The 27953-nt window shown below is 51.9% G+C and overlaps 1 protein-coding gene across 1 annotated transcript in view; it reads left to right on the forward strand.

Annotated features, from left to right (window-relative positions):
- The window catches only part of ttn.2 (titin, tandem duplicate 2), a 174926-nt gene that overhangs the window by 98153 nt on the left and 48820 nt on the right, over positions 1-27953 (forward strand). The window contains exons 167-210 of the mRNA XM_052081957.1: positions 332-646; positions 715-829; positions 1183-1485; positions 1574-1755; positions 1829-1958; positions 2052-2203; positions 2282-2429; positions 2745-2965; positions 3113-3209; positions 4103-4399; positions 4513-4812; positions 5284-5598; positions 5849-6072; positions 6167-6317; positions 6428-6709; positions 7042-7344; positions 8337-8642; positions 9147-9428; positions 9775-9962; positions 10054-10165; positions 10259-10397; positions 10874-11037; positions 11665-11816; positions 12101-12257; positions 12337-12618; positions 13232-13531; positions 13909-14202; positions 14362-16363; positions 16493-17180; positions 17361-17625; positions 17836-18162; positions 18271-18555; positions 19025-19324; positions 19628-19930; positions 20658-20933; positions 21146-21445; positions 21804-22106; positions 22596-22895; positions 23444-23731; positions 23916-24218; positions 24329-24631; positions 25494-25799; positions 26184-26471; positions 27163-27453. Of these exons, the coding sequence (XP_051937917.1) occupies positions 332-646; positions 715-829; positions 1183-1485; positions 1574-1755; positions 1829-1958; positions 2052-2203; positions 2282-2429; positions 2745-2965; positions 3113-3209; positions 4103-4399; positions 4513-4812; positions 5284-5598; positions 5849-6072; positions 6167-6317; positions 6428-6709; positions 7042-7344; positions 8337-8642; positions 9147-9428; positions 9775-9962; positions 10054-10165; positions 10259-10397; positions 10874-11037; positions 11665-11816; positions 12101-12257; positions 12337-12618; positions 13232-13531; positions 13909-14202; positions 14362-16363; positions 16493-17180; positions 17361-17625; positions 17836-18162; positions 18271-18555; positions 19025-19324; positions 19628-19930; positions 20658-20933; positions 21146-21445; positions 21804-22106; positions 22596-22895; positions 23444-23731; positions 23916-24218; positions 24329-24631; positions 25494-25799; positions 26184-26471; positions 27163-27453 (13039 nt within the window). The remainder of the gene's footprint in view (positions 1-331; positions 647-714; positions 830-1182; positions 1486-1573; positions 1756-1828; positions 1959-2051; positions 2204-2281; positions 2430-2744; positions 2966-3112; positions 3210-4102; positions 4400-4512; positions 4813-5283; positions 5599-5848; positions 6073-6166; positions 6318-6427; positions 6710-7041; positions 7345-8336; positions 8643-9146; positions 9429-9774; positions 9963-10053; positions 10166-10258; positions 10398-10873; positions 11038-11664; positions 11817-12100; positions 12258-12336; positions 12619-13231; positions 13532-13908; positions 14203-14361; positions 16364-16492; positions 17181-17360; positions 17626-17835; positions 18163-18270; positions 18556-19024; positions 19325-19627; positions 19931-20657; positions 20934-21145; positions 21446-21803; positions 22107-22595; positions 22896-23443; positions 23732-23915; positions 24219-24328; positions 24632-25493; positions 25800-26183; positions 26472-27162; positions 27454-27953) is intronic.

The raw sequence follows: 27953 nt of genomic DNA on the forward strand, positions 1-27953 counted from the left end.
AATGAGACTTTTTGTAGGCTGCCACAAAGACAAAATGGATTCGCCACCGACATCATAGGACTCTCCAAATAAGGCCGCAGAGGCCTGTCCCAAAATGTCAAGATGTCAACCGCAACCGATTTGCCCCCCTCTGGCGTTTGTCTTTTGTAGTCGCCTTCCGCGGAGGTTGGCAAAAATTGAATGAGCCAGGAAAATAAATAATTTGAGTCATAGTGACAGTAAGGCCAATAAATTGCGTCTGCTGTAGCAACAATATAGGCTATTTGTCTTTGTTGTGACGGTCATAGTCGTGAGGACACCTTCTTATAAAGTCCCCCTCCGTCTGCTGCAGGTGTGGAAGTTGGATACCAACAAATCCTACCTGTTCCGCGTCAGAGCCCAGAACCGCTATGGCAAGTCTGACCCTTGTGCCACGGAGGAAGTTCAGATCACAGACCCCTTCGGACTCCCCGGCCCGCCGGAGAAACCGAGCATCACTGAGTATTCCAAGAACTCCATGACCCTGACCTGGGAGCCACCGAGGGACAACGGTGGCTCCATGATCATTGGCTACTGGCTGGAGAAGAAAGAAAGAGGCTCTGCCTACTGGGCAAGAGCCAATAAGATGCCGGTCACCAAGAGGGGCATGAAAGGCTGGGAGTACCAGGTAGGGCCTTGGATCGCGCCGAGTTCTCCGAAAATGTTTGGACTGGAAAACTCGTATGTGTCTCGCAGGTAACTCGCCTGTTTGAAGGATGTGAGTACGAGTTCCGAGTCGCTGCCTTCAATTCAGCCGGAACGGGACCGTTCAGCGCACCGTCTGACCCAGCATTTGCCGTCGACCCTCTGAGTGAGTTTACCTTTCATTGTCAGTGTATATTTGGAGTCATCCCAAGTCGAATGGACTCTTCCATGTCGTTGGAAATGTTTCACTTGTGATACAAAAGGTTTTTTGAAGTTTTGGACTAACTGGGAACTAGCTGAGAATAAAACCCGCAGTATGACAAGCACTTAGTGGTTGAAGGTCTTTCACCTTGACTGCAAAAGAGTGGAGTTGCACAATTTTGTGCGAAGGTGATGAGGCTTATGCAGGCACGAAGAGTCCAGCTGTCACTTCGGTTTCAGCGATTCCAGTCCCGTGTTTCTGTGCTGTCGGCCTGATGATTTCATTTGGGACTGAACTGTTCTGACCTTCCCGCCCAGCTCCTCCCAGCATGCCCGCCGCTCCCGTGGTGGCCGACAAGACCAAGCACAATGTCACTCTCACTTGGAAGCCGCCGGAGAAGGACGGTGGGAGCCCCATCAAGGGCTACATCGTCCAGATCCAGGACGAGGGCAAATCCGATTGGGTGAGGGTGAACGAAGAGCTGCACCCCACCACCGAGTTCACTGTGCCCAGCCTCCGTGAGCTGAAGCGCTACCGCTTCAGAATCATTGCCGTCAACGACGTTGGCGAATCGGACCCCAGCCCCCGCACCAGCGAGGTCTTGATCGAAGAGATCCAGTGTAAGTCTTCGTTCCGGGCAACGGCACATCGAGATGAAGCGACGGGAGCGCACCTACTTGGTCTCTGATGTTTCTGCTCCTGTTTCAGTGCCGCCCTCCATCACCATTGATGTTTTGGTGAATGACCTGCTCTATGTACGTGCCGGAGATCCTATCAGGATCCCTGCCACCATCAAGGGTCGTCCTGTCCCCAAGGTGACGTGGGACTTTGAGGGCAAAGCCAAATCTCACAAGAAGAACAAGCTGCACACACTTCCCGTGGACTCGGAGGTGACTTCCTCGGCCACTCACGTGTGAGAACACGTGTCACTCCTGAACTCACCTTCCTCTTGTGTCTCCTCAGGTCGAGTCCACAGACACCACGTCCGTTGTGACCATCCCTGTTAGTTTGAGGACCCACTCTGGACGCTACACCATCACGGCCAAGAACAAGTCTGGACAGAAACACGTCAACGTCAGAGTCAACGTCCTCGGTGTGTCTTCCTTCTTTGAATTGGACTGGATTGAACGGGCTTTTTTTTTTTTTTTTGGTTGGGTGTCGCCTAACGGTTCCTTCATGGTTTCAGATGTTCCCGGACCTCCGAAAGATCTGAAGGTGACGGACATCACCCGGTCAACCATGAGACTGATCTGGAAGCTGCCCGACAACGATGGTGGAGAGAGAATCAAAAGCTACTACATTGAGAAAAAATGTGTCACCGACAAGGCCTGGACAAAGGTGCAGGAAGTGAAGGACAGATTGAAAAGATTGTGTGGATGAAGACTTGACACCGGTGCTTTTTTTTTTGTCCATCAGGTGAATGCGGCCTGCGCCAGTCAAGCCTTCGTTGTCCCAGGCCTCCTGGAGGGACAGGACTACCTGTTCAGAGTGCGGGCCGAGAACCGGCTGGGCTTCGGTCCGTTTACCGTCACCGCTGATCCCGCCCGGGCCAGGGACCCCATCTGTGAGCGCAAGCAGACACCTCACTGAGACTTTACACGCTGGGTTTGAGTCCCAACCAGAAGCGCAATTAGAATCATCCCTTTTTAGCAGCGTTTGCTCGAATATCTAAGGACTTTGTGCCATGTAGTTGGGGTCAGACTAGTACTTTCAACAAAAGACACATGACCTATTGTATCCGTCCACCGGATGGCGAGTCCTGAGCAATCTAAAGTGTGTGACTCGTGGTGATTTGAATTGTGCAAATGATGGCGCTGCTATAAAATAAATACATAAATACATACATACATACATAAATAAATAAATGCCTGATTTGCAGACCCGCCGGACCCGCCTACCAAGCTGAAGGTCACCTTGGTGACCAAGAACACAGTGACCCTGACCTGGGAGCCTCCCAAAAACGACGGCGGCTCTCCTATCAAACATTATGTGGTGGAGCGCTTGAGCTGGGACACCAGCGGCAAAGAGAAGGAAACGTGGAAGCAGTGCAACAAGCGAGACGTGGAGGAGCTCAGCTTCGTGGTGGAGGACCTTAAGGAGGTCAGTCCTCGAGTCCTCTTTCCTTTTTGAGGCTCCCATGCAGTGTTGGAGCATATGCCGGCGTCCTCCGGTGGGCCGACTGCCACAAGCATGCCGTGACCGTGTTTTATTTGTGTGCGTGCGTGCATGCGTGTGTGTGTTTTTCAGGGCGGTGAGTACGAGTTCCGAGTGAAAGCTGTGAACGAGGCCGGACCCAGTCGACCCTCGGCCACCGCCGGGCCGCTCACCATCAAGGACCAGACCTGTGAGTCGGACTGGCCTCAACTTCACTTTTGCCAAGACACCCAAACAGCAAATGTAGTGTAGCCCTCTGTCGGTCGCTCGGTCTGACTCATAGTACGGACAACTAGTTATTTGGAAAAGCTGAGTTTGAACATTGAGAGCGTCATATGAGACAGATTTTTGTTTGACCTAAAAAGTACACGTCATACTGTTGTGAAACACTGTAACATTGCGTCGTTTGAAAATGGAAAAATGATGATTAAGTTGACGTGTTGCATGTCAAAGTCACAATGAGAAGGAAATACAATACAATACGATACGATACGATACGATACGATACAATACAGTACATGCTGATTTATAAATGTACCCCAAGTTAAAAAAAAAAAGAAAGTTCGGAAATATTTATTGCAAATGTACGAATGCGGCAGAAGTGTTTAGGTCCAGTATGAGCAATGAATTTTGCAGGGGGGCCACATCAGAATGTGGAGCGCTAGCCGAGGGCCAAGCCACATGCTAACCTGAACTCATCAAGATCATTTGGAATGTATTTAGGAAAAAGCACAATATTCCAACACGTGCCTCCCTTGGTAGAATGAGGACATTTGAAACACAACTTGAAGGGCTCATTAAAATGACATCTGCCACTAATTACGAGTAGTAGGCGCAGTAGTAGCAGCGGGAGAAGTAGCTATTAGTAATAGTTGCTTGAAACCTGGCCTCCACAAACGGATCCAAGTCTGCAGACCTCAGAGAACCACTTGGTTCAATTCCAAGAGCATGTCGTTGATGACAGCAAGAGTAGTCACTGCCATGACAGAATTATTTGTTGGAGCGCTAGGAGTAATCGGTCTGCGGATCCTCATCACTTACGCTGCTGGTTCTGGTAATGACGTGGCTAACGCGCCGTTTCAGGCCCACCCGCCATCGAGCTGCGGGAGGCACTGGAGGGCGAGGAGGGCTGTGACATCAGCCTGCCGGCCAAGGTGAGCGGCTGCCCCTTCCCCAGCCTCTCGTGGCACAAGGCCAGCCTGGCGGCGCCCGAGCAGAAGGCGGCCGTGCGCTACGACCAGCGCATTGCCAAGCTGTTGACGCAGGACAAGTGCACGTTGCTGCTGCAGCAGGCCACGCGGGATGACAGCGCCCTCTACAGCCTGACCGCCAGCAACGCCCTGGGCACCGTCACCAAGGACGTCAAACTCTCTGTCTTTGGTGAGCGCTGATGACACACGCATCAGAATTGTAACGAAATCCAAGTTTCTAATGAAGATGAAATGCAAATGGGCCCACTGAGGCTTTAATGAGATTTGGTGCCATTCCCGCAGGACCTCCCGGCCCCCCTGTGGGACCGATGAAGTTCACCGAGGTGTTTGCGGAGAGGATCGGCCTGGCCTGGAAGCCGCCCCTGGACGACGGCGGCTCCAAGATCACCAACTACGTGGTGGAGAAGCGCGAGGACAACCGCAAGTCATGGGTGCACGTGTCCAATGACCCCAAGGACTGCGCGTACCTGGTGACACGGCTCACGGAGAACCACGAGTACGAGTTCAGAGTCATGGCGCAGAACAAGTTTGGAATCGGGCTGCCGCTCCTCAGCGAGCCGGAGAAGGCCAGGAACCTCTTCAGTGAGTGCCACACGCAGAGCTTCCAAACCTTCAACATACAACACCAGTTTGACATCCCAATTGCAAAAATTCTTCTGAAAATTAACCCAACTTGAGGCCTGAAAGCCAGTCTTCTGACCCAAAGTAGAACCCCTAAATGTATCGCAACACGATCTTGAAACCTTAACTTTAATGCGTGTTTGAAAGCCAAAGCCAAACCCTGGCATAAATTCCTTGTTTGAAGCCCTTACCCAAAATCCAGCCCCTAACCCTGGATTGAAGCCTTCTTGAAAACCCACATTGTTAACGCAAATCTGAACTGAAAACTGTGACCCTTGTTTTGTACCCTAACACCGGCCATAACCCCTGATTTGAAAGCCCAACCCTATGCCTGGCTTTCAGCACTGTCTTCAAATCATAACCCAGACTTGAAACGTGAACTCATGACACTCGCCACGCGCAAAACTCTCAATTGAAACCCAATGTGTGCAGCCGTTCCTGGCCAGTGTGAGAAGCCCACCGTGACAGACGTGTGTCTGGAGTCCATGACGGTTAACTGGGAGGAGCCCAAATACGACGGCGGCTCGCCGGTCACCGGCTACTTCATCGAAAAGAAGGAGACCACCAGCAAGCGCTGGGCTCGGGTCAACCGCGAGCCCATCCGGGCCCTGCCGCTGGGAAACAACTGGGACGTCACCGGCCTGGTGGAGGGCTCCATGTACCAGTTTCGGGTCAGCGCTGCCAACGCCGCCGGATGCGGACTACCCAGCGTACCCTCTGACCCCGTGCTCTGTAGGGACCCCATCAGTAAGTCATTTGTCAAGCCGGCGACTGCCGTGAGCCCGTGACTCGTTCTCACGAGTTTCCAACCTGCCCGAAACCATTTCTCATCTGCAACGCGCAGCCATGAGTCGCTCGTTGTCTGTGTCGAATCTTCATGAGCTGGAGGCCAGTCCATGACTTGACACCGACCGTGCGCGACTTGTTTTCATGTCTTGCGACTTTCTGGACACTCGCATGCCAGTGTCTTACCTCCCATCTGTTGCCTACCGCGCAGAGCCTCCCGGTCCGCCCACACCCAAGGTGACGGACTGGACCAGGTCCACAGTTGAGCTGGAATGGATTCCTCCCCTGGTGGACGGAGGCTCCAAGGTGACCGGCTACATTGTGGAATTCAAGGAGGTGAGCAGGGAGGAGGAGGAGAAGAAGGCTCAGAGGAAGTTGCTTTTACTGAGCAGCGCTGACGAGAAGGAGCCCGAGGCCCCGGAGAGCTGGCGCAAGGTAAACTAAGATCGCTCGAGCGCATCGTCCCGGGCAAGTCGGCTTTCCCCAACTTGTGAATGTGTCCCTCATTCCCGGGTTGCGCTCTCTCCAGGCCAAGGACACGGAGATCAGAGGAACCAAGTTTGTGGTGGCCGATCTCAAAGAAGGTGCTCTGTACCGCTTCAGAGTCAAAGCTGTGAACGCCGCCGGCGTCGGCGAGCCGGGACTCGTTTCGGAGCTGATCGAAGCCAGAGACAGGACAAGTAAGACGAAATACGCCGCTGCCTTGGCGTACAGGGGCCCCCTTTCAAACGCGTGACAAATTACCAGCCATCGCTTGCTTGATTTTATTTCGTTTATTCTCGTCCTTCAGTTGCGCCCGAGATGGACCTTGATGCCTCTGTCAAGGAGAAGATCGTGGTCCACGCAGGCGGCACCATCCGAATTATCGCCTACGTGTCTGGGAAACCGGCGCCGCGCATCAGCTGGTGCCGAGATGATGGCGAGGTGCCCAAAGAGGCCGCAGTGGAGACCACGGGCATCTCCAACTCACTGGTCATCAAGAACTGCAAACGCCAGCACCAGGGCATCTACACGCTTTGCGCAAAGAACGAAGGCGGCGAGAGGAAGAAGGCCGTCATCGTCGAGGTCCTGGGTGAGTTCAACGGGAGACACGGACCGCTGGCACCACTTGTTTTCATCCGTTTTCTTTGGGTTGTCACTGGCCGCAACTACTTTTTATGAGTCGCTGATGTTCGGCAACGGGTTCCTCTTATTTGCATCCCCAACTCGTTTTACTCTCCCGCTGACTTTTCATGAGTTGACAACTGACCGCGAGCATCCACAGCGAGTTCTCATCAACGAAACAATAATAGTATGGGGAAAAAAAATCAAGTAATAACGAACTGCTACAAATCGGGGTCGGCGGATGGCTGTAAATGCGATGAGTGATTAAAACAAGAAGCCCCGTCCGTCTCTGGCCTCCAGACGTCCCCGGACCGGTGGGCCTCCCCTTCGCTGGTGAGAACCTGACCAACGACTCGTGCAAGCTGACCTGGTATTCCCCCGAAGACGACGGCGGCTCGGCCATCACCAACTACATCATTGAGAAGCGGGAGTCGGACCGCATGGGCTGGACTTCGGTCACCTACACGGTCACCAGGAACAACGCCGTGGTGCAAGGCCTGCTGGACGGGAAGGGATACTTCTTCAGGATTGCCGCCGAGAACATCATCGGCATGGGACCCTTCGTGGAGACGGACAGAGTCGTGCTCATCAAAGAGCCCATCTGTAAGATTGTTTGGCGGGGCGCTTCCGGGAGGCAGAAAAGCGAGCGCAAACCTGTCCAAAAAACTTTTTGGACAGGGGATGCGCCGCAAGATACATTTGATTCATAGAGCACTTGAAACACCATGAAACAAAATGGCCATTGAATTCCAATGTGTTTCAAGACCAGTTTCAAAAATGGACAGGTCACGCTCATTCCATTCGCGTCACCTCCACACACAGCTGACTGAGTTGCGGTGGGGACGGACCGTTTCAAGATGACAAATCAAAGCATCTCCAAATGAACTTGAAAATGTAGTTCAGTAAAGCCAGTAAAGGGAGGCCAAAATTGGAGGACATATGCTCCGAAACAAGCAGTGGCAGCAGCATTTTGCACCAACTGAAGCCCTTTAAGGAAGGACTGAGTCCAGGGGGGGTGTTCCTTCCCCGTCTCCAAAAAAATCAAACCAAATGAATCCAGTGGTGCGTAGTTTGCTGGTCGTTGCACCGATAAGAACGCGAGCAAACTGCCGTTGTCAGGTTTGTGTCAGTGAATGCTCCGTCTTCTGCCGTCCAGAAAGTATGTGTGACGTCATGGTGGAAAGGTCTCATGCCAGAAAATCCATCAGAACATGCTTGAAGTTCCACATCTGTGCTCTAAGGTTTTCATTCAAAAACACGATTACAGAAAAGCTCATTGGCACATCGAATAATACTGTCACGTTTTGAGTTGAGGACTCCAAAATGGCAGGAAGGAGCAGGGTGCGCTGACCAAAATGTCCTTTAAAAAATGCAAACAGGACAACGAGAAACACCCGGAAAAGACACAAAGGATTGAGGGAGACGATTGGTTCATGAGAACAGGTGACGACAAAAAGGGCACACCGGGAACAAAACCAGAACAAATCTAGCCTTTCGCAAGCCAAGTGGAGTTTGTGGCATGGGGCCTTTCGAGGTCCGGCAAGCCAAGCAAGGTCTTGCCCAACTGCAAAGGAACTAAGGCTTGTCTCCCACAGCCGTACCCGAGCGTCCGGAGGACCTGATCGTCACGGCCGTCGCCAAGGACTCCATCTCGGTGGCTTGGAGGCCGCCTAAGTACGACGGAGGCGCGGAGGTGACCCGCTACGTCCTGGAGTCTCGCGTGGTTGGCCGAGACACCTTTGTTGGCGTGGGTGGTAGCGACAAGCTGATGGACAGGAAATTCACGCTGAGTGGACTCAAGGACGGCTCCAGCCACGAGTTCAGAGTGGCGGCCGTCAACTTGGTGGGACAGGGCAAATTTTCCTTTGCCACCAAACCCGTCCAGTGCAAGGACGAGCTGGGTGAGTACAGCCGATCCCCGAAACGTCGTCTCGGCTACACGTGGATTTGCTGAGGTCGATGTTGATTTGGCAGAAAAAAATTCTACTCACCAATTTTATATGCATAATTTATACCTGATTACCCTTCATGCTTACAAAAATAACAATATCAATTTCAGGCGGAACATTGGACTGTTGTAGTTTTTTTTAGAGGGGGGAGTGCATTTATTTGCCTTTCGTTGTAATAGGTGAGAAAAAAAAGTGCATTTTTGTTTGTTTGCCAGTTTTAAAACGGCTCATATTGATCGATTAAATCGGCCGACCAGAAGAAAAAAAAAGTTAGTCATGTTGCAAAACGGAAGGCCGGTTCAAATACGTCTTCTCGGTCTCCTTGACGGCCGAGACGAGGGGCACTGGACTCATAGCGTAGCCGTTTGTCACGAAGTCGAACTAAATGGAGGTGGAGTCCATCCGGTAAATAGCAGTGCACGCGCAACTCAGAGTTTGCGATTTCCTGTCCGTCAGAACCACCCAATCTGGAGCTGGACTTCCGAGACAGGATGCTGGTGAAGGTGGGAGACAGCTGCACGCTGTCGGGACGCTACGGCGGCAAGCCCGCGCCGAGCGTCACCTGGACCAAGAACGAGGAGGAGCTGAAGCCCGACGAGGACGTGGCCGTCCGCAGCAGCGCCAGGCATCTCAGTCTGGACTTCATCAAGGCTAGGCGGGACCACAGCGGACGCTACCGCGTCAGCGTGGACAACCCGGCCGGGACGCGAACCGGAATCTGCGCGCTCACCGTCGTCGGTGAGTCGGCCGATGGCGTGCTGCCGAGAAGGCGCAGCCACCAAGCACAGATACTTCTCTTTTGATGAATGTCGTGGCCAAAAAACGCTGAAAACAGTCCATATCAGGTCTACACGATGAAACAACAAACAACATGTTGACAAAACAAAAGACAAAAACACCAAATAAGAATAAAAGAGCAAGGCTCTTGAAGAGCACTTGCCGAAGGCTGCCTACTTGGGCGCCATCTTGGAAAAAAAAAAAAAAGGAGGGCAGTTTAGCGTGTCGGACACTTTTCAGTCAGCCTGTACGCGGCCTGCAAAAGGTGCGCATGTTCTTGACCTCCGAACGCTTCCCGCCCCACCAGACCGGCCTCAGGCTCCCGAGGGCCCCGTCGTCTTTGAGGAGGTCTACAGAGACCACATGCTCATTTCCTGGAAACCTCCCCTGGACGACGGTGGATGCGCCATCTCCAACTACGTCGTCGAGAAGAGAGACACCAATCGAGACCTGTGGATGCCCGTCACTGCGTCCTGCACCAGGACCACCTGCAGGGTCCGGACCTTTACCCTCGTGGGATCGCACAAATGTGGCCCCGTTTGCTCACCGCCTTGTGTAACCATATATTCCTTCTTTGCTGATTCAGGTGCCAAAACTGATTGAGGGTCGTGAGTACATCGTCAGGATCATGGCCCAGAACATCTACGGCATCAGCGAACCGCTGCTGTCCGCCGAGATCAAGGCCAGAGAGATGTTCAGTAAGGGATGGGACAGGATGGGATGGACTGGCCTGGGCCTGTGAGAGCCATGGCGCTGGTCAATGCAAGTGCGTTTTGCATTTTGCCCCGCAGAGGTACCCGACGCTCCCAAGCAGCCCACCGTCAAGGACGTGCACCACGACCGCGCCCTGGTTCGCTGGGAGCCTCCACCTGATGGAGGGAAGCCGATCACGGGCTACATCGTGGAGAGGAAAGAGACCATGGCTAATAGGTACAAAGCCGACCAGAGTCTCTGTGGCCCCATCAGTGTCAGTGGCATTGCGCAAAGGTAGAATGGAGGCAAATGATTTTTTTTTTCAACTTTCATCCAAAATATCTTTACTGGGCTCCAGTCTTCCTTGTTTGTTGCTCGGAGCACCGTGGCTCCTAACCCGAAGCTTCTCGGAGTGCAATGAGAAATTTTAGGGCCGGTCGCACAATGGAAATTCTTGGGAACTCATCATCGGCACGGCAGCTCGCTCAAATGGAGAACAAAGTAACTCAACTGTATTTCCAGAGCACCGCGCCCGTACACAAAGCGGTGCGCGTGAAGCAAAATGTAGTCAGACAACAACAAACAGTCAAACATAACCAAGATCGAGTCTCATACTGTCGCAAGCAAGAAGAGTCCGCTTGCCTCCACTCAACTTTGGCGGATGACCGCCGGTCTGCGCGGACTCGAGCTGGATTTGTTTTTGTGCTCTGTAGGTGGGTCCGCTGCAACACAGAAAAGATCCATCCCAAGGTGGAGTACTTGGTCCTGGACCTGCTCAAGGGTTGCGAGTACGAATTCAGAGTCAGCGCCGAGAACGCGGTGGGCATTGGTGACCCCAGCCCGCCGTCTAAGCCCGTCTTCGCCAAAGATCCCATCGGTAAGACACAGAAGAGCCAGCGCGTAGCTTTGTCCATATCAGGTTCAGGCCGACCGTCAGCGGCCTTTTGAGCCCCTAAGAGCCATTTGGACTGTCGACCCACGTACATTAAGTGGCTATAATTTGGCTAATCGATATTTCACACAATTAAACAAATTTGTCCTTTTGAGTTGAATTTGACGGGACTGGACAGTAAATGCAACACGGTGCCGAATTTTAGACCTGCGGCAAAAAAAAAAGAAATAAGGAAAAAACTTAACATAGGCAGTGTTATCGTCACTTCAGGATCAAGGCTCTTAAAAGATGACTTTGACCACATTGGAGCAGTTTGTGCTCCTTAGCCTCAGCCTTTGAGCAACCAAAGAACACGTGATTGGCGTGTTACAATAGCACCGTAATCTTCACATCGAGAATGACGTTTTCAAAAAAAGGACCAGAATAATGCAATGAAATCTTCCACGATCCATTTTCCAAAGTGCAAGAAGACCTCAGGAGAACGCGGGTTGCGCAAGTCTGGGTTTGGCTAGCCCAATTTGAGCTCGGGGCCATCTGGTTCCGGCCAAAATATTGTCGCCGAGGTCGGCTTAGAACTGTCACACTGAAAGCCTTTCCCGCTCTTTTCCTCAGTGAAGCCAAGCCCGCCACAAAATCTCAAGGCCGTGGACCACACCAAGGAGTCCGTGACTCTCTCCTGGGATCCGCCCGCCGACACCGGCCGAGGCAAGATATTCGGCTACCTGCTGGAGTTCCAGAAGGCCGGCGAGGAGGACTGGCAGAAGGTGAGCTGCTCGTTTACTTTGTGCAAATGCAAGGCACGTACACGTGAGGCTTCTTGGGTGAAAGCGAAAGAGTCCGGCCCAAGTACAGATACGGATCGGGGTTATTAGAGTTTGGGATTTTGAATTCCTCCTATTTAGTTTGCTCTGAATTTTCCTTTTTCAGTCCAGTGTCTTGGTTTCTATGACAACTACCAGAAAAATTGACATAAGTCCTAGATACTTGGTTCCTTCCCAGCACCACTTTGACACACACTGATAAGTGTGCTGCCGCCGCCCTCTTGTAGGTCAACCATACTCCAGATTCTTGCCAGGGGACCAAGTTCAAGGTGGTGGGCTTGGAGGATGGCGCCCTCTACCGCTTCAGAGTGAAGGCCGTCAACGCTGCCGGGGAGTCTGACCCGACATATATCAAAGAACCAGTCAGAGTGAAGGACCGACTCGGTGAGCGGCTTTGGGCTCTGAGCAAAAAATGTCATGCTTCAAGGCAACTCAAGTTTGTGTTTGCTTGTCCTAACCTTAGAAGCGCCAGAGTTGATTTTGGACGCCGGTATGACTCGGGAGGTGAAGGCCCTGGCCGGCACCCACATCACTCTCATGGCCACCATCAAGGGCATCCCCTTCCCCTCCGTAGTCTGGAAGAAAAACAACACCGACGTTCCCACCAGGGCCGACATCGAGACCAACCAAGAGGGGACTAAGCTGGAGATGAGGTTCTGCAACCGTGGTGACTGTGGAGACTACACGCTCACAGTCGAAAACCCCGCCGGCTCCAAGACAGTCACGTGCACCGTCTTGGTCTTTGGTAGGAAGTCACCACAACTAATACTCATATCGATTCATCCAATTTTATTCAAATTTGCTCTGAACCTTCACAGGTCAACTTAATAAGACATCTAAACTTTTGTCTAAACTGTCGAGTGTCTCACTTGCTGTTCTTGGACAAATTTGCGATCAATTACACAAAACCGATGTTTTGCTGTGAGTGACTTACCTGTGCTGGGTTGAATTAGATTTGGTATTGACACAGTTGGCATTATCATACTGTGGAGATTTTGACCTCACGAGACCAAGACGACGCTGAAAACTCGATCAAAGGGACGAGGCTTCAAACGGGAAGTGGCTATTCCGCTTCGAGTCATCATTGGGTTGCAATCGAGAGACCGGAAGGGTCCAGGAAAAGGGGCACAAGTGGATGGCCTTGTAAAACTTTCATGGATCAAACCCTTGTTGTGAATTTTGCTCTTCAGCTCCCTTCGTGTCAAACAGCAAGTTGTGCAAATTAGGTTCTGAGACGTTCAACCATTGAGGAGGTTCACCCGCATTTTCAAGATCATGCTCCACCCGAAAGCCCAACAACCTGAAGGTTTCGTGAGTGATGTTGGCGCACTTAGGAGTTGTCCTCATTTTGTGTTCAGATAAACCTGGTCCTGTCCAGCACCTTCGCGTGTCAGATGTCAGGAGCGACTCGGCGTACCTGTCCTGGAAAGACCCGGAGGACAACGGAGGCACTCGCATCACCAACTTTGTGGTGGAGAAGAAAGACACAGGGTCCACTCAGTGGGTTCCCGTGTGCTCCACGTCCAAGAAGCGCAGTATGATGCTCAAGCACCTGACGGAGGGACTGGCCTACACCTTCAGAGTTGCGGCTGAGAACCAGTATGGCCGCAGCGAATACGTGGAAACGCCGAAGGCCATCAAAGCCATGAATCCGCTCTGTGAGTAGCCGCACACTGCATATAGCAATGCTCGGCCCTCCTTTGATTTGCGGGGATACCATCCAGACACCACCGACAAATGCAGGAAATCTGCACTTCCAAGAGACTCACTGTACACCTTTTGCCGTTGTGTAGCAAAATCTGATCATGTAACAATTACGATGGAAATGAAAGTTGCTAGAGCAAAAATAAGAATTGCCACAGATGTCCAAACACCTTCCCAAGAACCTTAGCATCATGTTAAGGGAATGGAAATTTCAAGAGTTGCTACTTGAACGCACACGGAGCAGCGACAGTTGAATCTAAAGCACATAAACAACAAACACACAAAGTTGGAAAACTGCAGGTCTAAACACTGAACGTGTTTTTCCCCGCAGTCCCTCCCGGTCCTCCCAAAGATCTTCACCACGTCGATGTGGACAAGACAGAGGTGTGGCTTGCCTGGAACTGGCCCGACCGAAACGGTGGAAGTGAGATTACGGGCTTCTTGGTGGAGTATCAAGAAGAAGGAGCGAAGGACTGGCACGAGTGGCAGACAGTCAGCATCCCGGAAAGTCACGTGACAGGTCTGGAAGAAGGCAAGACCTATCGCTTCCGAGTGAGAGCCGAGAATGTCATTGGCCTCAGCAGACCCGACACCACCGTACCCATCCTCTGCCAAGAGAAGCTGGGTGAGCTCAAGTTCAAAGACAAAAAAAAAGAACAAAATAAAAAAAACCTTGGTTGGCGTCAAATTCTCCTCCATTGGGGAAGCAACACAAAAGAACATGCAAAAGTAGTTTCAAGTCAGGAGTTACTTTTCACTCACCCTGTGTGTCGTTTGCCAACAGTGCCTCCGATACTTGAGGTGGATCTCAAGCTGACGGAAGGCATCATCGTGAAGGCGGGCTCCACCATCAGACTACCCGCCATCATGAGGGGAATGCCCATCCCTACCGCCAAATGGTCCATTGACGGAGAGGAGCTCAGCAACGGAGGCAAGATCAAGATTGACACCGACAACTTCTCTACCGTCCTCAGCATCACCGACTGCACCAGAAGTCATACTGGCACCTACCTGCTCACCGTGTCCAACCTCGCCGGCACCAAGACGGCAGCCCTCAACGTCACCGTTCTGGACGTCCCCGCGGCGCCCATTGGACCCGTCAACGTACTCGAGGTGTCTCCTGACGCCATGACCATCGAGTGGCGCCCTCCCAAGGATGACGGTGGCAGCCCCGTCACCAACTACGTCGTGGAGAAGAGAGATTCCAACAAGGAGACCTGGGGAGGCGTTAGCTCCGGCAGCCTGGCCACCAATCTCAGGATCGTGCGCCTGCAGAAGGGCGTCGAGTATGTGGTCCGCATTCGCGCAGAGAACAAAATGGGCATCGGGGCGCCGCTGGAGAGCAAGCCAACGGTCGCCGAGCATTCCTTCATGCCGCCCAGTCCACCTGGTAAGCCGCTGGCCCACGACGTCTCCGAGGACGCCGTTACGGTCGGCTGGACCATGCCCTTGTCTGACGGTGGTAGTCAGATCACCGGGTACATCCTTGAGCGCAGACACAAAGGAGGAAAGTGGATCCGTGTGAACAAGACGCCCTGCAAAGACCTTCGCTACAGAGTCCAGGGCTTGTTTGTGGGCAACGAATACGAATTCAGAGTCTTTGCTGAGAACATTGCCGGCTACAGTGGCCCCTCACCCATCTCCGACCTCTGCAGGCCCTGCCGGCAGATCACGGTCCCGAGTGCCCCAGTCAACCCCAAAGTCAAAGATTACAGCAAATCAACGGCCGACTTGGTGTGGACCAAACCCACCAAAGACGGAGGCAGTCCCATTCTGGGCTACAGTGTGGAAATGAAGAAGGTCGACGGAGACTGGAAGAAAGTCAACCTGGACGACTTCATCAAGTTGTGTGCCTACACGGTGAAGGGGCTCGAGCAGGGTTCTACCTATAGATTCAGAGTGTTTGCCTCAAATATGATCGGTGACGGTGAGTCCAGGGAGATTCCAGAGTCGGTCACGGCTCAAGATATTCTGATCCCCCCGGAGATCGAAATGGATGCCACTTGTCGCGAGCGCATCACCGTGCGCGTCGGACACAACATCAATATCGTTGGCTACATCAAGGCCCGTCCCGAGCCAGAAGTGCTGTGGTCCAAGGGGGAGACTGTTCTGGAGAACAGCAAACGTGTAACTATGCTCCAGAACCTACCTGTGGTCCAGCTGAAGATCAAAGAGGCCACCAGAGCCGACCACGGCAAATACACCCTGAAAGCCTCCAATGAGGGTGGAGAAGCCTCCTGCTGCATCACTGTTAACGTTCTGGACCGGCCCGGCCATTGCCAGAACCTCCATACCACCTACGTCACCAAGGACTCCTGCATGATCAACTGGGAGGCCCCGAAAGACAATGGTGGCTCCGAAATTAACAACTACATCGTGGAGTGCAGAGAACCCAGCGTCAGCTTGTGGTCCATGATCTCTTCTCATTGCACCAACCGCAAGATCAAGACCAAGCTAATGGAGGGCCACCAGTACCTGTTCCGTGTTTGTGCAGAGAACAAGATAGGACCCGGGCCCTGTGTGGAGACCAAGGTCCCCGTGTTAGCCATCGACCCCATTGAAAAACCAGGCGAGCCTGAGAACTTCAGGGTGGCCGACATTGGCAAGAACTTCGTCTACCTGAGGTGGAGGAGGCCTGATTACGATGGTGGCAGTCCCAACCTCTCCTATAACCTGGAGTGCAAAGCCAAAGACGCGCAGGAATGGGAAAAGCTAAACACCGGCATCCTGACTAACACTTTCTTTTTGGCGGACAAGTGTGTTGAAAACCAGACGTACACTTTCAGGTGAGTCAAACGACTTGCCTCAGCTGCTAAATGTTTTCAAACAAGTGTGAAAAGTAAATAAGGCGCTTTGGGGATAAAGAATCTGGCATCACATCAATCGCTAAAGCACATTTGTTTTTTGTTTTTCAGGGTGCAAAGCGTCAATGAAGGAGGAGAGAGCGGGTGGGTGAAATTGGCCGATATCCTGGTGCGAGAAGAGATCCAGAAGCCAGTCCTTGACCTGAAGCTGTCCGGAACACTGACGGTGAAGGCCGGAGAGTCGGTCAGAATCGAAGCTGCCTTGAGAGGAAAGCCGCAACCTGAAGTCAAGTGGACCAAGGACAAGGCGGCTGGAGACAATCCCAGAATCAGCTACGAGACCGGTTCTGACTACTCCAAGTTCCTTTTGACAAAGTCCCGACGCACTGACTCCGGGAAGTACATTGTCACCGCCACCAACTCGGCCGGAACCTTCACGGCCTATGCCAACGTGAACGTCCTGGACGTTCCCGGAGCCGTCAGGAACTTACGAGTCACCGGCATTGGAGCAGACAAATGCAGAGTGGTTTGGGACGCACCTGAGGATGACGGCGGCTGCGAGGTGGACAGCTACATCTTGGAAAAGTGCGAGACCAGGAGGATGGTGTGGTCCACGTACTCTGCCTCAGTAGTCACGGCGTACTGCAACGTGACTCGTCTGGTGGAGGGCAATGAGTATATCTTCAGAGTACGGGCCGAGAACAAGATGGGAACTGGGCCCGCTGTGGAGAGCAAGCCGGTCACAGTCAGGACTCAGTTCAACAGACCTGGACCGCCCGATGCCCCTGAGGTCACCAAGGTTGGTTCTGAACATTCATGTGGGGCAGAAATAAAGGAGACAGATAGATGGATGAATAGTCAGTACAGATATCTTTTTTTACAAATGGAGGGAGGGAAAATGGAAATAAATACTCTGGACAGATGTGTGAAAAATCTGCCAAAGTAACTCAGACATGATGATCATATTTTTGTGATGCAGATAAGCAAAGAGGAGATGACGGTGGTCTGGGCTCCTCCCGAGAATGATGGAGGAAAGTCCATCACGGGCTACATCCTGGAGAGGAAGGAAAAAAGGGCCGTGCGCTGGGTGCCGTGCACTAAGAGTCCAATCCCTGAGAGACGCATGAAAGTGACCAACCTGTTACCCAACCACGAGTATCAGTTCAGAGTCAAGGCTGAGAATGAGGTCGGTCTGGGAGATCCCAGCAAACCCTGCAGACCCGTGACAGCCAAAGATCCCATTGGTAAGTTTACCTAGACAGGACTGAACTCTGTCCGTGTGCCCTCCAGAACAGTTTCCCCTTCCACTTCTAACACAAAATACCATCTGAAAAAAATTACTTGGCTCTCCAAGTAGCACCATCACGTCCAACGTTCAAATTCAAGCAGAAGTTTTATCTTGTGCTCAATGCTCTACACCGGACCGTTATTCATGTTGTTTTGTCCGTCTTCAGAACCTCCTGGCCCACCCGCAGGCCTGAAAGTGGCCGACAGCACCAAGACCTCCATCACTCTTTCCTGGTCTAAACCCGTGTACGACGGAGGCGCGCCAATCATCGGCTACAGTCTGGACATGAGACTGAAGAGTGAGGCCGACCCCGAAAAGCCCACCGCAGGCTGGAAGAGAATCGACACCAATGGGCCCTTGGTCCTCCGAGAGTTCACCATCGGACAGCTGGATGAGAAACAGGAGTACGAGTTCAAGGTCTCCGCCCAAAACCAGGTGGGATGGGGACGTCATGCCTACTTAAAGGAGGCGATCTCCCCCAAGGAGATCCTGGGTAAGAACTTCACTTGGTTGACTGAGATTGAATCATTTTCGTGCGCTTGTGTACCTCATCATGAACCTGAAGTGGTCTAACCATGTATGTGTTTCTCCCGGGCAACAGAGGCTCCTGAGATTGACCTGGACGCGAGTTTGAGGAAAGGTCTTTCTGTGCGGGCTGGCTGTCCCATCCGACTTTTTGCTACCATCAGAGGACGCCCTGCCCCGAAGGTCACCTGGAAGCGTGTGGGGGTGGACAACGTTGTTCGCAAAGGTCATGTCGACCAAGTGGACACCATGTGCTTCCTGGTCATCCCCGAGAGCACCAGAGAAGATTCTGGAAAATACTCACTGACTCTGTCCAACTCGGCCGGAGAGAAGGCCGTCTTTGTTCGTGTCAAAGTCCTCGGTGAGAACCACTTTTTACTCTCAGAGTCCAACCTCGCTTTATGAACCTAATTTGTTTCAAGACTCTTTTCTACAAACAAAGCAGGGTTTGCCATCGTACTCAGTGGAAATGGAAGGATTTCTCTCCAGCTCCAGAATGAATTGATGTTTTCAGTAGGGCGTGGGGGGAGGGTATTTTTCGTAGATCGATATGTGAAATGGTGTTACATTTTTCTGAACAAAATATCTTACCTTTCCAATTCCAAATATAAACTTTTCAGGTCCTATTTATGTAAAAATATCAGACTCAAAAGCAAAAATCATAGAGAAAGTTGTCACATTTCCAAAAGGTAATATGATGTAAAATGAAGTAGAGGATGGAAACTAATATTGTGAGTGAAGCGGGCAGCCGGTGAAGCGAAGCGTTGGCTGAAAAATTTATTTGGAAGACAATGAGCTGATTTCCAAATGTGTAATCCATCCTTTGGTAGACACTCCCGGTCCCGTCGGTGGTCTGGAGGCAACTGACGTTACCAAAACAACAGCACAGCTGTCCTGGTTGCCGCCGGAGAATGACGGCGGCAGCGCCATCCTCAACTACATTGTGGAAAAACGGGAGGTGGACAGGAAGACCTGGACCAAATGCACAGAGGACTTGAAGAAGACTAGCTTCAAGGTGACCAACATGGCCCCTGGTGTTGAGTACTACTTCCGCGTGATGGCAGTCAACAAGTATGGAATCGGAGTTCCTCAGGATTCGCCCAAGTCTTACCTGGCCAAGGACCCCATCAGTGAGTCTTCGTATCATCCTATTTGCCTTTGGACTTGTGTATCATACATTCCCCCTGATATGCTGGTATCAAAAATGGATGTGTCATATGCAGAATATGTGTATTTGGTTCAGTTTTTCAAAGAAAAACAAAAGCGGAAAATACTCCTTGTTTATGCTATGTGACCAGTTCTCTTCAGTTCCTTTCTTCCCATGTATAATCTAGCCCCCTGATTTTTAACTATAGACTATGCCACACAAGTAACGACGGTGCTTAATACATCATGGTAGTGGTTGTGCGTCTAACACCAGCTGCGGTTTTCAGGTGAGCCAGATCCGCCTAAAAAGATGGACGTTTTGGAGATGTCCCGGACCAGCGCAACGCTGGGCTGGCTGAAACCGCTCCGAGATGGAGGAGCCAAAATCAACGGCTACGTGGTGGACTACCAGGAGGAGGGGGCGCCGCAGGACAAGTGGACACCATACTCGGTGGTCAAAGACTTGACCATCGTGGTGGTGGGCCTGAAGGAAGGGAAGAAGTACAAATTCAGGGTGGCAGCCAGGAACTCCGTTGGCGTCAGTCTTGCTCGGGAGGCCGAGGGAGTCTTTGAGGCCAAGGAGCAGCTCAGTGAGTACACCGGCGCCGAGGTCCAGGGCAGGCGCATCCAAACGTTTTCTTCCGAGGGCCGCAAACATAGAAATTCATCGGTGCAAGTTCTACCTTGACCCTCGATCCATCCGGCGGTTATTCTCAAGGAGGCTGATCGCAGTACGCTTTGGAGCAAAGGGCTGCGTACACCCGCAACTGTTTGCCGGCAAATCGAATGGCACATATTGACAAGCAAGCGTTCAAACCTGCGCACAAATTAGAGTATTCAGAGCCAACAAACATGTTTTGGGAATGGGGAAGGGCCCCAGATAAACCGCGCGCCAGCATTTGATCCTCAAAACCAGGAGTGAGTTTAGTCTTGCTCTCTTTCCGTCATTCTCTTCCACATCTTCGCCTGCTTCTTCTTCATTTTCTCCCCCTGCACTGCCTTCCTAAGAACGTACCGCCTAAAAACGCTAGCCTTTTTGTGAATTGGAGCGACTGTGCACTTGTGAACTACTCCCACCACCTCATCGCCACCCCTACCCGTTGTTCCGTGATAGTAGTACGAAAGGCATCATGGGGTATTTTCCTCTTTGCAAGAACCCAACCGACACATGCTTGGTTTAAGCTAGCAGACCAGAGCTGCATCTGGGTAATGCGTGCGTTGTGGCTTTCTGCGCTTTGGGCGCGCCTGCTCCAGGAAGGATCTCAAGCGCCAAGGATGTGACGTGTGCTAACTGGTGCTGACTGTTGTTCCCCTCAGTGGCTCCCAAAATCATCATGCCCGACACGGTGACGGTCCGGGCAGGACGCAAAATGGTGATCGAGGCCCTGGTGTCAGGTAAACCTGCTCCCTTCTGCAAGTGGAAGCAGGGCAACGAGGACGTCCTGACGTCGGATCGGCTCTCGGTGGTCAAGACGCTCAGCAGCTGCACATTGATCATCAAGAACGTCAGCCGCGCCGACAGCGGCTACTACAGCCTGTCGGCGGAGAACAGCACGGCCAAAGTCAACCAGATCCTCAAAGTCATCGTCATGGGTCAGTGCAAAAAAAATGTAGCTCGGGCTTGAAACCTTCTATGTTGACTTTTCAAAATGTCTGATGAGCAGGGTTATCGTTCTTGCAATATTGAACAAAAATAATCCTGCTAATCATTTTGGCCACAATGGTGCAGGCTGAGTCTGCAAGCCACGGCCTCTACTTTGAAAGTAGCGTGTTGCTGATATTTTGTCCTTTGTGCCGCCGCACAGACATTCCTGGACCCCCAGAAGCTCCGCTGGAGATCACAGAGCAGGACATCGACGCCTGCACGCTGCTCTGGAACCCTCCTCAGGAGGACGGCGGCAGCAACATCACCAACTACATCGTGGAGAAGTGCGATGTGAGCCAGGGCGACTGGCTCACCGTGTCATCTTCCTGCACCAAAACCAGCTTCCGGATGACCAAACTGATCACCGGCACAGAGTACACCTTCCGAGTCCGAGCCGAGAACAGGTTCGGCATTTCGGAGCCCACCTACTCAGAGAAAATGATTGCCAGATATCCGTTTGGTGAGTCATCATCGTCGTCGCCGACGCCATTCGTCACCTCAAAACATTCTTCAGTTGAATGCAAAAGCAAACTCATTCTCTATCGTGGTTTTGTTTGTTTGTTTAGTTTGGGGTTTTTTTGGGGCTTTGAGCCAAAACCTGAGTGGAACGTGTTGACCGTATTTTTTTTCTGAGAGCGGTAGTGTGCTGCACTGTTTGAGACCAAAAGTCACTGAGACCTAGACTAGACCTGGACTTTTGGGAGACGAGAGCAAGACTGCCTTGCAGCAGCCTCCCGTTTGTGTATGAATGTGGGTGGATCTGTCGGTGACAAAGTTTTAAATGCGTGTCAGACCGTTTGGCTTCCATTTGCCTCCAGACCCTCCCAGTGAGCCCAGGAACCTTCGTGTGAACAAGATCAACAAGGACTTTGTCATCCTGTCCTGGGAGCGTCCCACCAGCGACGGCGGAAGCCCCATTACGGGATACTGCATCGAGAAGAAAGAGAGGAACAGTCTGCTGTGGGTCAGGGCCTACGAGTCTGTGGTCAAATCCACCCAATTCACCTGCACCGGTCTCATCGAGGGCCTGGAGTACACCTTCAGGGTGTCTGCCATCAACCTCGCCGGACAGGGAAAGCCTTGCAAGCAGATCGAATTCGTCACAGCCAGGACGGCCGTCGGTATGAGAAGCTTCCGAGCCGATACGGTGGTGCCTTGACTTATTTTGCTTCATGTTGTGCCAAAATATGAGACGCGAACGAGCTTCGGCTGTGTCGCCACTTGAGTCAAATACCAGAACATGCCCAGAGGTATCCAGAATTTCTCATCTACAATACGCAGATTTTCCCTGGAACTTTAAGAACAAATCAAATGTGCGTAATTGACGTAATTGTAAGGTCCTGTAATACGCTTCGCTGTGGGCAAGGAGCGCCCCGGTCGGCAATGCAAACGTTGACAAAGCGTCAAATATTCGCAAGGAGCGGCCGTAGGCCACAGCTCACACCGTCCAACCCCATCTCCTGATGTCATTCGCATGCCACGCCCCTGAAAGGCACTCCAACGCACCCATATTAGCGTCCCTAGAGCCACACCAAGTCAAGGTGTGCCGCTGCACTGTATTGTGAACCCAGACCTGCTTGAGGAGCTAAAACCATATTGCTTCCCACCAGACCCTCCAGGTAAACCCGAGCCTATGGATGTGACCAGGAGCTCCGTGTCGCTGGTGTGGACCCGACCCAAGCACGATGGTGGCAGCAAGCTGATTGGCTACTTTGTGGAGTACTGCAAGCTCCCCGAGGAGAAGTGGAGCCGCTGCAACAGCAACTGCATGAGTGTTCAGGCCGAGGACTATGTGGTGAGCGGTCTGGAAGAGGGCCAACGCTACGTCTTTCGAGTCATCGCCAAGACGGCCGTCAATGTCAGCCTGCCCTCAGAGCTGTCCGATCCCATCGCCGTCATCGCAGAGAACGGTAGGACCCCACTCGACTCTGCTGGATTGAGTTTGAGGACAACCTCTGCTGTAACAAAGTGCTGTACATCACTTGAAAATGACACTGGAGACACAAAACGACAGTCCCAGTGCAATGAATGCAACAATGAAAATAGGTTGAATGCAGCAAGGGCAGAAACTCGAGCTGTGTTGAAAGGCAAGGAATAAAATTTGAGTTGTAAAAAGGGATGGTGAGAGGGCACTTGTTTCATCGGTTGGAAGCAGCAATAGATAAAATAAAGCTCCATGGACTTTTAGCTTCCGCTTAGACTTTGGAAGCTCCCGAAGCAGCTACTCGGACTCCCTGAAGCCCCGAGATGCAGCGGGTCCGTTGTCCCTAACCATTGGGACTTGGCTTGGTACTGGGCTGTACGTATAGGTTGAGGCCCAAAAAAAGCAAGGATTGAAAAAAAATAGAGTCAAGAGGAAAAATTTGGTTTCACCACAAACTTCAATTTCAGACCTAAATCTGACAAAGTTGATGCTGGCCTAAGCAGACCAGATGACAGCTGGTCTTCTTCTGTGCAGTTCCTCCACGTGTGGAGCTGGGGGTCAACATGAAGAACCTGATTGTGGTGAAAGCCGGACAGAATGTCTTCTTGGATGCGGAAGTATTTGGCAAGCCTCTTCCCAAGGTGAGCTGGAAGAGAGACGGCGTTCCGCTCCATCTGGCGGAGGGAATGAAGATGACACAGAAGAAACACGTCCACCTTTTGGAGCTCTACTCCGTCACGAGGAAGGAATCCGGTGACTACACTATTCTCGCTGAGAACGTCAATGGCAGCAAGTACGCCACAATTAAAGTCAAAGTGCTCGGTAAGTCGACTGCGTGCGTTCGACTATCAGACAATGAGTATGTGTGACCGTGTGATCTCAGCCAGCCAATGATGAAGACGGTATTTCAAATTCAAAATTGTTCCCGCACATATTCTGTGCGCATGGAAAATGAACAGTAGGGACACTGCCTAAGTCTTCAAAACTCCCCTGTTTTTGGTTGCAGACAAACCAGGTCCTCCTGCTTCAGTGAAAACCACCAAAGTGTTCGCAGACCGCATCAAGCTGCGGTGGGAACCTCCACTTTCTGACGGCGGTTCTGAAATCACCAGCTACATCATTGAGAAGCGTGAAACCAGCAGGGCCAACTGGGCGCTGGTCACCGCCAATATTCACGGACACATCACCGACTGCTCGGTAGAGAAACTCATAGAGGGCCACGAGTACCAGTTCCGAGTTAGTGCTGAGAACCAGTACGGCGTGGGAGACGCCGTCATGACCGACCCAGTCACGGCCAAGAACCCCTACGGTGAGCGCACACTTCCAGTCCTCGATCCGTTTTCTACACTGTTTATCGATGGCCAAAAGTACCGCCATAAGGTCCAACTGCTTCTCATTTGATCAATTTGGTTCCTGCAGATGTTCCCGGCCCTTGTGATCCACCGGTCATCACCAACATCACCAAGGACTCCATGACGGTCAGCTGGAAGGCGCCGGCCAATGACGGTAGAGCCACCATCCTGGGCTACATGGTAGAGAAGCGCGAAGCCACCGAGTTGACCTGGACCAAGGTCAACCGTCGGCCGGTGATCGACAGAACCATCAAGGCGGGTCAGCTGACTGAGGGCTCCGAGTACGAGTTCAGGGTCATTGCCATGAACAAAGCCGGTCTGGGAAAACCAAGCGATGCATCAGGCGCTGCACTGGCCGTCGATCCTGTCTGTGAGTCACTTTTGAGAACGGAGAACCTGCGATTGCTTGTCACTCAAATGAAACGATCCCTCCAGTACCTCACAACAGTACAACCTGAGTTTTGCAGAGATTTGATTCTCACTTTTGATGGGATACCACTGAAGTGATGACACTGCAGCCTGTACGACTGCGCATTTTGTGTTCCCTCAAAATAAGTCAACACACAGACAATGTCTGAACCACTCGCAACAAAAGCAACTGGAAATTTCTTTGGGCCTAGTAAGCACATTTCTCTCCTCGGTGTCGGGTGACTGGTTCGGGTTTGAAGTCGTCAGGTGTGACTGGGCAGAACGTGTGTCATCTTCGGCCTTGTCGCACCTAGAGGATTCCAACGGCAACCTCGAGAGGGGAACATAATAGTGGCCCCACAAAATATTGACATAATTGGCCCAATTTGGGCGGTTTCAATTGGGGGTGTGCTCACATTTGTTTCCAGCCGCTTTCGAGATGAATGGCTGTGTGCAGACTTAGTTTGCGGGGGACAGTACATCTACACTGTTGTACAAGCTAGCCTCTGACTACACTGTAGCCAAGTGTCATTTCGTCATTGTTGTCCCATCGAAGGAAGGAAGTAAAGAAAATAAGAAAGAAAGAAAGAAAGAAAGAAAGAAAGAAAGAAAGAAAGAAAGAAAGGAAGGAAGGAAGGAAGGAAGGAAGGAAGGAAGGAAGGAAGGAAGGAAGGAAGGAAGGAAGGAAGGAAGGAAGGAAGGAAGGAAGGAAGGAAGAAAGAAGAAAAATGTGTCAGGTGTGCTCAGGTTTGCGAGTTGCTGGTAAATGCCGGTAAATCATCAAGTGTCTGGCGGTTTTGTTATTCACGGTTTGTATTTGCCAGATCCTCCCGGGCCCCCCGCATTCCCCAAGGTGGTGGATTCTACCAGGAGCTCCATCAGCCTCAGCTGGACCAAGCCAGCGTATGACGGCGGTTGCGAGATCATCGGCTACCTGGTGGAGTGCAAAGTGGCCTCCACGGAAAACTGGACCAGATGCAATGTCCCCAAGAAGCTCCAGGCCACCAAGTTCTTGGTGACGGGCCTGATGCAAGGCAGAGAGTACCAGTTCCGAGTATTTGCCCTCAACAAGATTGGCTACAGCGAGCCCAGCGAAGTCCCCGGGAACCACACGCCTCAAGACATCCTAAGTATGTTCCTCATTTGGATTGCTTTACAGTGAACCTCGGTTTAGTGCAGCCAATACCTCCCGTAGTGAGGTGGAAATCCGTCCTCTTGAGATGGCATCCACAAAACCTATTTACAAATAGTTTTACCCATCCCAGACGCAAACTCTTTCAAAGTGCTCTCGAGAAAGGAGACACTTGACTTTAGCCAGCAGCCTAAAATGAAAGAAGCTGGATTTGACAAGAGCACCAATTGGCCGGTCTAATGAAAATGCCTGTCCAATTTGAGACCCAATTTCAGGACTGCTGGCTTAAGATAAGGAGGAGAAAAGGTTGAACCGCAATGTTTGCTGAACACTCAACAGAGAAATAAAAACTGAACGACTGAACAAAATGCGCTTCCCGCAGTCCCTCCGGAAGCTGAGCTGGATGCCGACTTGAGGAAAGCCTTGGTTCTCCGCGCTGGTGTCACCATGAGGCTCTACGTCCCCCTGAGAGGGCGCCCGGCACCCAAAGTGACGTGGAGCAAGGTGGACGGAAACTTGAAGGAGAGAACCGGCGTCCTGATAAAGACGTCAGAGTGGGACACCCTGCTCCTGGTTGAAGACATCAACCGATACGACGCTGGCAAATATGTCCTGACACTGGAGAACACCAGCGGGTCCAAGAGTTACACCATTGTCGTCAAGGTCCTCGGTGAGATAGCAAACTTCTTGGTGGCCTTAAGCAAATCTCTCCTGGGACCAGAGAGCAAATCATTTCGTTCCGGCGTTCCCGTGAGACGGCTTGGAGGGCCGTCATTGTTCCAATTCTAATACCTGCATCACCATTTACTCCAATGAACACGAGGAAACTGACTTAAAACAACAAAGGCCCGTGCAGTTGACTTGCTTCAACTTTTGCCTTGGATGGTTGAAAATACAAACAGACCTAACTGAACCATTTGTCAATGTCAGATTAATGTGACAATTAGGGATGGACAAGTACTGCTACTAGGGATCAGGTTTAGGCCAATGTTGGCAGTATTTCACATTTCGGGTACTGGTGAAGTCTGCTAATGCCATTCATCGGTACTTCAAGTTAAAAAGAAAAAAAACAAAACAATGAACTAAGTCGTGCTTGCCGCTTCTTGGCACTACGCTTTAATCGCCAAGTCATCATGCACGGCAGAAACAAAAGTCACAATTTAACAAAGAAAGTGGTCGTCACAATGGTATCAAAATGTATAATTGGCCCAAAGCTAATGTAGACAGGAGTCATAATTTGCTGAGCCCCGAACTATGGCTTCAAATCGGGAGCCCAGTTCAATGCCTACTGGCTTATTGAAATAATTCTTGTGCGGTATACTGCCTCTGATTCCGCTACCTACTCCACCTCTCCACTGTAGACACCCCTGGACCACCTCAGAACCTTACCGTGAAGGAAACCTCCCTAAACCACGCGTGGATCACCTGGGATGCCCCATTGATCGACGGCGGCAGTCCTGTCAAGAGCTACATCGTGGAGAAGCGCCTGGCTGAGAGGAAGGCTTGGACTTGTGTGTCAACTGAGTGTCACAAGATCTCGTACAGGATTCCCAACCTAGAGCCCGGTCAGGCCTACTGCTTCAGAGTTCTGGCCGAGAACGCTTACGGCATCGGAGAGGGCTGTGAGACTGCCGGTAGCGTGCGAGCTTCAGGTACGTAGGTCCCCAATTCTTATGCGCATCTTGCATGTAAAGACCATCTATCCATCCATCTTCTACCGCTTATCCGGGGCCGGGTCGCGGGGACAACAGCTTTAGCAGGAAAGCCCAGGCTTCCCTCTCCAGAGCTACTTCTTTCAGCTCTCCCCGGGGATCCCGAGGCGTTCCCAGGCCAGCTGGGTGACAGTCTCACCAGCATGTCCTGGGTCTTCCTCTGGGTCTCCTCCTGGTGGGACATGCCCGGAACACCTCACCAGGGAGGCATTCAGGAGGCATCCGAATCAGATGCCCAAGCCACCTCATCTGGCTCCTCTCGATGTGGAGGACAAGCGGCTTGACTCTGAACCCCTCCCGGATGACCGAGCTTCTCACCTTATCTCTAAGGGAGAGCCCAGACACACTGCGGAGAAAACTCATTTCGGCCGCTTGTATCCGGGATCTCGTTCTTTCGGTCACAACCCATAGCTCGTGACCATAGATGAGGGTTGGAACAT

Source organism: Hippocampus zosterae, chromosome 12 (assembly GCF_025434085.1).
Source record: "Hippocampus zosterae strain Florida chromosome 12, ASM2543408v3, whole genome shotgun sequence".
Taxonomy (NCBI): domain Eukaryota; kingdom Metazoa; phylum Chordata; class Actinopteri; order Syngnathiformes; family Syngnathidae; genus Hippocampus; species Hippocampus zosterae.